The following is a 9,429-nucleotide window of genomic DNA, read 5'->3' on the forward strand; positions in this document are numbered from 1 at the left end:
TGTTCCTTTTATATAGGGGATTACAAGATAAGTAAAAAAGAAAGTATCCAAAACCTAAACCAAATAGGATTAGGAAATACTAATACATAATATGGAAAGATTACAAAGAAAGGAAATCCTAATCATACAATGAAAAGGAAACACATGTATATGGCCGCCTCTCTCTCTCCTCAATAGGCCGACTCTCTCTCCTCTCTCTCTCTCTTGTAGATCGGCCGGTTTATGGACCGGCCGGTTATGGACATCCATCAATTGATTTATAACACAAAAGTATTTGTTGCATTATGTTGTCATGATTCAATATATAATAAACATGTGAACAGCCGAGAGTTGATTTATCTCTCTTGTTCTCGACCGATTATTTTCGGGGAATATGTGGTGGCTTTCTTCTTCCTGGCTCTCCGAGCTCTCATGTTCTTCCACGACGGTTATATCTGAACCAACATCTACTGTATCTATAGCAATCCAATGCCCTCAACGTGCTCTCTTCTCCGCCGTAGATCTTTTATTCGTCGTCGTCCTTGTCTTCTTCGCCGTTCGGAAGCTCTTTTCTTCGTCTTCTTCCTCAACCTCAGTAAACGGAAACGCCGAGATTAGGAAACCTCTACTCGGAAACGATAGAAGAATCCAAACAAGAACAACCGCATGGTTCAAATCCACGGTCGTAGCCACCGTTTTACTGTCGGTTTTTTTTTTTTTTTTTGATGAAATGTTAAATTTATTGATCACTTTAAAAAGAATATATGTACAGCTATATTGAGTTCAAAAGAGTAAACTTAGAAAGGAAATTGAAATATGAAACTAGAACCTTTAAAAAGGAACTTGAAACTACGCAAACTAAGTTGTAGTGTCGTGTGCTTCAAACCATCGAATCATCAAGCCCCGCAATCGCGGGTTGCAGGCATACTTGAGGGAAGTGATACGATTCCTTACGGTTTTGTCAATCACCTTAGCTAGCTGATCCACAGACTTGTAGCTGGTGTTGTGCTTTCTTTCATTACGCTCACGCCAGATTAGGTAAACAGACACTTGGAAAACCAGTCTAAGAAGGATAAAAGTGAGTCGATCGTACGAACCAGTGCGAAGACGCGTCATCGTTATGTCCCAATCAGGATCAGGTTCCAAGCCAAAAAGATTCCCTGTTACTTTCAACCAAACCATGAACGTATAGGGGCAAGCGAAATATATGTGATCTCTAGTCTCATCTGGTTCCATACAAAATATGCAGCTCTGCGGCTGCCCCCAACTGCTTGTACGTCGACCTGTGGAAAGCCTATCGCGGATGGCTAGCCAGGTGATGAAAGCATATCGAGGAATCCCTTGCGAGAACCAGACCAACTTACTCCAATTCACCTTCTCCTTAGACTGTCGAATCTGGTGCCAGGTTTCAGAAGCAACAAACTTGGGACCATAATTACCATCCTTACTCTTCCATAAAACTGCATCTCTACCGTCTGTTTCGTAAACCTTAAAAGCCTCAATGTCGACAATCAAGGAGAGGAGCTGCGGGTCCCTGCATCTGCGAAAGTGCCATAGGCCCTCACGAAATACCTCACTGATACGAGCCTCCCTTCTAATGCCCAGCCTTTGCGTATTGACCTCTCCAGCAACCTCAATCAGACGACCTCTAGGATGCCATATATCAGTCCAAAACCGAGCAGTGTTCCCATCATTCACTTCATATCTTAGAAACCTCTTTGCCATAGAACGAATACGCAATAACTTGCGCCACACCCATGACCCCAATCCAGTGTCTTTGACGTCCCAAAACGTGTATTCACGAAGCAAAAAACGTCCATTTCACTCCATAGCTCTCTTCGTTCTACCATGCAATTTGAGGCATAGACAAAGGAAGCCAAAAACGTATCACCAGAGGCTTTAAACCTCGCCCATACTGTGATCATCTGTGCAGACGTAGAGACCGGAATGATCTCAACAGCATCAGACCAACACACCCAAATCCTACCCAAAAGATGACTCGAGTAGTTATGAACACAACTCCAACCCAGGAACGTAGAATCAAAAATCAATTGGAAATTCTCCTCTTTAACCAGAGTCTCTAACAAACAACCAAACGACAACTTTGCAGCAGAAACCCAATATCTAACTGCCTTTTGTTTGCGTGGCATGTTGAACCCACGTATGTTCCAAGCAAAGATTGACGACATCAGTACTTCCGGGAGGAAGCTTTCTTCGCGTGTTGAGACCCTTCTGTTGCTGCGTAACTGCTTGCACCAAGCTCCTTGAGTTAACTATAGTCCTCTTTGCACCTCTACCTCTACTACGGTGCGCGCTGCTTTGCCGCTGAGGTGCCGTTCCCGGAATATTTTCAACAGAATCAGTCACCAGTGGGGTAACAGTGCGACTAGGAGATGGAGGGGCAGTCTGCTTCTCACAATCCTCTACAGATTTCACCTCTGACTCCGAGTCCTCATCATCATCTTCCTCGTCGATCTCACCCTCCTCCCTAATATCTTGAAGCACCTGGAATCCATTCGGCGATAAACATGTCTCAATATTATTTCCTGGCGGAGTCAGAGCCGGAGCCCCGCTGTGGCCGGAGATAATGGCACACTCGTTTACACCAGATCTTTCACCAGTTCCTTTCTCAATACTATTGCCTCTCACCTGCTCCGCCTCATTGACTGAGGGGGTAATATTTGATAGATTCTTTCCACTAGATATTGATTCAAGCTCATCCATTAACTTGGTCATGATCACAGCACCTGACGTCTCTGGCACCTCCTTAGAAGAAAATCCCTCCATCACTACAGAATAATTTTGTGTCGTCCTCTCTGCCTCCTGCTGAGTATTTGAAGACTTTGCTTTCATCGTACAGTTAGACTCCAAATGCCCCCAGCAAGCGCAAGAGGAGCAATGAGGAGGGAGCCACGGGAAGGCAATGGAGATAAGAACATCTTCCCCATGCCTGCCTTTAAGACTTATTTTTCGTGGTAGAAGTTTGGTCAAATCAACTTCCACGAGCACTCTAGCAACATCCATACGAATACACCTTTCCGTGCTCGGATGTAGCTTGATAAATTTTTCCGCAGTGCGAGACAAGAAGCTAAGGCCCTTTTTAGAATAAAGGTAGCCCGGAACGTGTGCCAAATCCACCCACAGTGGAATGGCAGAGAGGTCAGGAGGCGAGCTAGCTGTCTCCGGCGACCACACACCCACCATCAAGGGCACCTCCGAGATGTGCCAGAATTTCCTACCCAGAACTCTGTTGCGGATAGCAGCGTCTTCGATCCTAAACAGAACCGTCGTCTTCCCAATAAATTGAACATCGATTTTAGGTTTCTTCCCTGGCTGCGCCCAGATTCGATTTACAGTAGCGTGAATCGAACCAATATGAGGGGCGTCGTTCATAAAGTAACCCACAAGACAACATCTCCAAAGAGGTTCTGTGTCCTCCAAAAGCTCCACTGGAACCTCCACTTCTGCTACACCATCCTTCACCACGAAACAAGGTTGCGGAACAGGGGTCGACGAACCCTCCAGCAGAACAGACGAGTACGAGATTGCGTCACGATTCTCAGCTGTCCCGGCCACTATGTCCTGCAAGACCTGCTCGCGAGACTGCTCCCGCACATCATGTGCATCACTTCTGATCTCTCCTATTGCCTTCTCCTTGTTTGCCGATTCGGGATTGCCGTAGCCGTCTCCTTGCGTCATTAGGGTTTTCTATTGTACTAGTTTTTTTCTTATTTGCTAATTTAGGAATTCTACTGTCGGTTTTCTCCGTTGTGGTCTGTGTTTTGGCGTTCACGGAGAAGCAACGGACACAGAGACCATGGAACGTTATAGACCCCATGTTTTGGCTAATCCACGCCGTCACAAACGCCGTCACCGCAGTTCTTGTCCTCCACGAGAAGAGATTCGCAGCTCTGAAGCACCACTTATCTCTAAGAATCTACTGGGTTTCAAGCTTCGTCGTGACAACTCTCTTCACCTTCTCCGGGATTCTCCACGTACTCTCCGACGACTCCAACGCCGTCCTAAAAGCAGAAGACTTCGCATCGTTCTTCTCCTTCCCGTTGACCGCCTTTCTGCTAATCGCTTCCGTCATAGGAAGCACCGGCGTGGTCACAACGGAAGGGAACAACAACAGTGATACGAAAGCATACGACGTCGTTTCGGAAAAATCCGATAACGTCTCTCTCTATGCTCCGCTTCGGCTTTATCCAAGACGTTCTGGTTATGGATGAATCCTCTACTGAGCAAAGGCTACAAGTCACCGTTGACGCTTGAACAAGTCCCGACGCTCTCTCCAGAGCACAAAGCAGAGAGGCTCGCGCTTCTCTTCGAATCAAACTGGCCGAAACCTTCCGACAACTCGAGCCATCCTGTCCGTACGACCATACTCCGATGTTTCTGGAAAGAGATCCTCTTCACGGCGATCCTCGCAATCGTGCGTCTCGGCGTCATGTACGTCGGTCCTGTTCTCATCCAGAGCTTCGTCGATTTCACCTCTGGCAAGAGATCCTCGCCGTGGCAGGGCTACTACCTCGTCCTCATCCTCCTTGTCGCGAAGTTCGTGGAGGTCTTGACGACGCATCACTTTAACTTCAGCTCGCAGAAGCTTGGGATGCTCATAAGGTCGACTCTAATCACCGCACTGTACAAGAAAGGTTTAAAGATCACTAGATCCGCGCGTCAGAGCCACGGCGTCGGTCAAATCGTGAACTACATGGCCGTGGATGCGCAACAGCTCTCTGACATGATGCTTCAGCTCCACGCAATCTGGCTTATGCCCTTACAAGTGGCTCTTGCTTTAGTGCTTCTCTACGGAAGCCTAGGCCCGTCTGTTGTCACCGCCATCATCGGTCTAACCGGAGTGTTCGTATTCGTCCTCCTGGGGACTAAGAGAAAGAACAGATACCAATTTAGCTTGATGGGAAACAGAGATTCTCGGATGAAGGCCACCAACGAGATGCTTAACTACATGCGAGTGATCAAGTTCCAGGCTTGGGAGAATCATTTCAACAAGAGGATCCTTGGATTCAGGGACATGGAGTTTGGTTGGCTCTCCAAGTTTCTCTACTCTATAGCCGCAAACATCATTGTTCTCTGGAGCACGCCGGTTCTTATCTCGGCTCTCACGTTCGCCACCGCGCTTTTCTTGGGAGTCAAGCTTGACGCTGGGACCGTGTTCACCACCACGACCATTTTCAAGATCTTGCAAGAACCCATCAGGACGTTCCCTCAGTCTATGATATCTCTCTCGCAGGCAATGATCTCTCTGGGAAGACTTGACTCGTACATGATGAGCAGAGAGCTGTCTAGCGAGGCCGTGGAGAGATCCGTGGGTTGTGATGGTAATATTGCCGTGGAGGTAAGAGATGGAAGCTTTAGTTGGGATGATGAGGACAACGTACCTGCACTCAAAGACATCAACTTTAAGGTTAATAAAGGAGAGCTCACAGCGATAGTTGGGACAGTTGGTTCAGGAAAGTCTTCCTTGTTAGCTTCGGTTCTTGGCGAAATGCACAGAATCACGGGCCAGGTGATTGTTTGTGGCAGCACAGGTTATGTAGCGCAGACATCATGGATCCAGAACGGCACGGTTCTAGACAGCATCTTGTTTGGTCTTCCGATGGATAGAGAGAAGTATAACGAAGTTCTCAATGTCTGTTGTCTGGAGAAAGATCTGGAAATGATGGAGTTTGGAGAACAAACTGAGATTGGAGAACGTGGAATCAACCTCAGCGGAGGTCAGAAGCAGCGTATACAGCTCGCACGTGCAGTTTACCAAGACTGCGATGTTTACTTTCTTGATGATGTTTTCAGCGCCGTGGATGCTCATACCGGTTCAGACATTTTCAAGGTGACAAGGGACAAGACACACAAGAATCTTGATGTACTAATTTTAAATTAACTTCAAAATGCAACACAAGTTGATTCTTGTTTTCTTTTTTTTTAGAATTGTGTAAGAGGAGTTCTGAAAGGCAAGACCGTCTTGCTCGTAACCCATCAAGTGGACTTCTTGCACAACGTTGATTGTATTTTGGTAAGTTCAAGCTTTATCAAGAGAGTTGAACATGTATGTATACTTATGAGATGGAGTTTCAGGTGATGCGGGAAGGGAAGATTGTTGAATCAGGAAGATACGACGAGTTAGTCAGCTCCGGGTTGGATTTCGGGGAGCTCGTGGCGGCACATGAGACATCAATGGAGCTAGTTGAAGCCGGTGCAGAGTGTTCAGCGGCAACATCAATCATTACATCCCCAAGAGCACCAACGTCTCCTCGTGTCAGCTCCCCAAGAACGTCCATGGAGTCTCCTCACTTAAGTGATCTTAATGAGGAACACGTCAAGTCGTTTCTCGGCTCTCACACACTAGAAGATGGCTCGAAGCTCATCAAAGAAGAGGAAAGGGAGACCGGGCAGGTTAGTCTGCGAGTTTACAAGCAGTATTGCACCGAGGCCTATGGCTGGTGGGGCATTGTGTTTGTGGTGTTCTTCTCTCTAACATGGCAAGGCTCTGTGATGGCTAGCGACTACTGGCTCGCTTACGAAACATCAGCCAACAATGCAGTATCGTTTGACGCCTCTGTTTTCATTCGTGTATACGTCATTATTGCGCTTGTTTCCATCGTTTTGGTGAGTTTGCGCTCATATTACGTCACACACTTGGGACTCAAGACGGCTCAGATCTTCTTCCGACAGATTCTTAACAGTATCTTACATGCTCCCATGTCGTTCTTCGACACCACACCATCTGGAAGAATCCTCAGCCGGGTGAGAAAAAGTTTCACCCTATATGAGATTTGATTTTAGTAAAGATGTTAAAAGGTTCAATACTTTGCAGGCATCGACTGATCAAACAAACGTTGATATCTTCATTCCGTTCATGCTCGGACTTGTGGCCTCAATGTACACAACTCTGCTTAGCATTTTCATAGTTACTTGCCAGTACGCTTGGCCTACTATTTTCTTTGTGATTCCTCTTGGATGGCTCAACATTTGGTACCGGGTAGGCACACATCTCTTTCATTCGTATATATGTTTCTTCTTTGATATTAAATGTCCTTACATGCCACTTTCCTTTTGATCCTTCAGAACTATTACCTAGCATCTTCCCGCGAATTAACACGCCTGGACTCCATCACCAAGGCTCCTGTCATCCACCATTTCTCGGAGAGTATAGCAGGAGTGATGACAATCAGGTCGTTCAGGAAACATGAGTTGTTTAGGCAAGAGAATGTGAAGCGTGTCAACGACAATCTTAGGATGGACTTCCACAACAACGGTTCAAACGAATGGCTCGGGTTTCGGCTTGAGCTTATTGGGAGCTGGGTGCTCTGCATCTCAGCTCTGTTTATGGTTATGTTACCAAGCAACGTTATCAAACCAGGTAATGATCAACACATTACCAACAAAATACATACCTTGAGACGATCTCAATCATGAGGAATAATATTCTTTTGGTCTGATGCAGAAAATGTAGGGTTGTCTCTTTCTTACGGGCTGTCTTTGAACTCGGTTCTATTTTGGGCAATCTACATGAGCTGTTTTGTCGAAAACAAGATGGTTTCTGTTGAAAGGATCAAACAGTTCACTGATATTCCTGCTGAATCCGAGTGGGAGAGCAAAGAAAACCTCCCACCTTCCAACTGGCCTTTCCATGGCAATGTACATCTCGAAGACCTCAAGGTAAGTTAACAACAAACCAAAACATTTTCATGACTAGAAGACTCATCTTTACTGCTTAAAGTATTCAAGAAGGGGACCTCATATGAAATTTTCTACAACAAATAGGTACGGTACAGGCCAAACACTCCACTTGTGCTCAAAGGAATCACTCTAGACATCAAAGGAGGAGAGAAAGTTGGTGTCGTTGGACGAACAGGAAGCGGGAAATCGACGTTGATCCAAGTCTTGTTCAGGCTTGTAGAACCATCAGGAGGGAGGATAATCATCGATGGGATTGATATATGCAACTTAGGATTACATGATCTCAGGTCAAGATTCGGAATCATTCCTCAAGAACCAGTCCTCTTTGAAGGAACTGTGAGAAGCAACATCGACCCAACAGATCAATACTCCGACGAAGAAATCTGGAAGGTGATGAGCTTCAACGTTGAAGTTTCTATCTTAATCATATACAATAATATTTTTATCCTTTTCTTCTCCAGAGCCTTGAGCGATGCCAACTAAAGGATGTTGTTGCTACAAAGCCTGAGGAGCTCGATTCTTTGGGTGAGTTTTTAGCAGATTATATACATTTTCATGAGAAAAGAATCTTGAATGAACATATACATACTTGATTCTTACAGTGGTTGATAGTGGTGAGAACTGGAGCGTAGGACAGAGGCAGCTTCTATGTTTAGGCAGGGTTATGCTGAAACGAAGCAGACTTCTGTTTCTAGACGAAGCAACTGCATCTGTAGATTCTCAAACCGATGCAGTGATTCAGAAGATTATTAGAGAAGACTTTGAGTCGTGTACCATAGTTAGCATCGCTCACAGGATCCCAACAGTGATGGACTGCGAACGAGTACTCGTCATAGACGCAGGTAAGGCAAAAGAGTTTGATAGCCGACTCGTTTGCTTGAGAGCCACTCTCTTTTTGCGGCGCTGGTGCAAGAGTATGCTCTCAGATCTTCTGGAATATGAAAATTAGAAAAAATATCTAAAGATATTATTTTAACTGACTGGAGAAAAAAAATCGAGATTGTTTCTTATGTAATTTTTGTTTAAACAATAAAACAGAATTTGAATAATCAAATGTTTTTGTAACCCAAACGACATCGTTAATTCAACGGTTTCATTTTAGGACTCTTGATTTATAGAGATACTTGTTAATTGTTATGTTTATGTTAGCCAACTAACTTGGGTGGGAACCTAGTAGTTCCACCAACATGTGAGTTTGGAGGGGGTGGCGGGTTACTAGTTACATATCAAACAGGGCGAAGCCAGGAAATTTTTATGTTGGGTGCACTACTAATATTAAAATTAAAATATTAAATAATTTTTAAAAATATAATTTAAAATTAAAATGATATAATATGAAAATAAATGTAATAAAATATTGATATTAATACATTATAAATTAATCATTGCTTGAATTAAGGTATCACTTCTTAGTTTGTGATATTTTCAAGCAATTTTTTGGTAAATCAAAATGAGATACACTTAAAATGATCTCACATTCGTTTGGATAGGGTGGTTTGCACTAATTTCATTGCATAAAAAAAATTTCATGACTTGCACTAGTAACAGGTAAATTCAAAACTCATTTCAAAAGTTTACAAATTAAAAGATATGTAATTAAATAACTAAATTACATTTTCATCGTTGATAAAAACAAAATTTATCTAAAGTCAAATAAGTCATTGTTTAAAACTTTAGGACTTCTGTGCAAAATTCAAATACTATTCGAATAATTACACATCCTAGTGGAAACAAATCAAAATATTTTTT

The 9,429-nt window shown here is 44.2% G+C and overlaps 1 protein-coding gene across 1 annotated transcript; it reads left to right on the forward strand.

The window, feature by feature from the left end:
* The first annotated feature begins 4,204 nt into the window (after positions 1 to 4,204).
* Positions 4,205 to 8,786, forward strand: LOC111206416 (ABC transporter C family member 4). Its single transcript, XM_022703159.2, is given in 10 exon segments — positions 4,205 to 5,830; positions 5,927 to 6,013; positions 6,076 to 6,744; positions 6,815 to 6,979; positions 7,066 to 7,360; positions 7,445 to 7,659; positions 7,765 to 8,070; positions 8,142 to 8,205; positions 8,283 to 8,540; positions 8,543 to 8,786. Coding segments are annotated over 10 exon segments (3,762 nt in total). The 5' UTR covers positions 4,205 to 4,207; the 3' UTR covers positions 8,623 to 8,786.
* The last annotated feature ends 643 nt before the right edge of the window (positions 8,787 to 9,429 follow it).

The sequence above is a fragment of the Brassica napus genome, chromosome C5 (assembly GCF_020379485.1).
Source record: "Brassica napus cultivar Da-Ae chromosome C5, Da-Ae, whole genome shotgun sequence".
Taxonomy (NCBI): Eukaryota; Viridiplantae; Streptophyta; class Magnoliopsida; order Brassicales; family Brassicaceae; genus Brassica; species Brassica napus.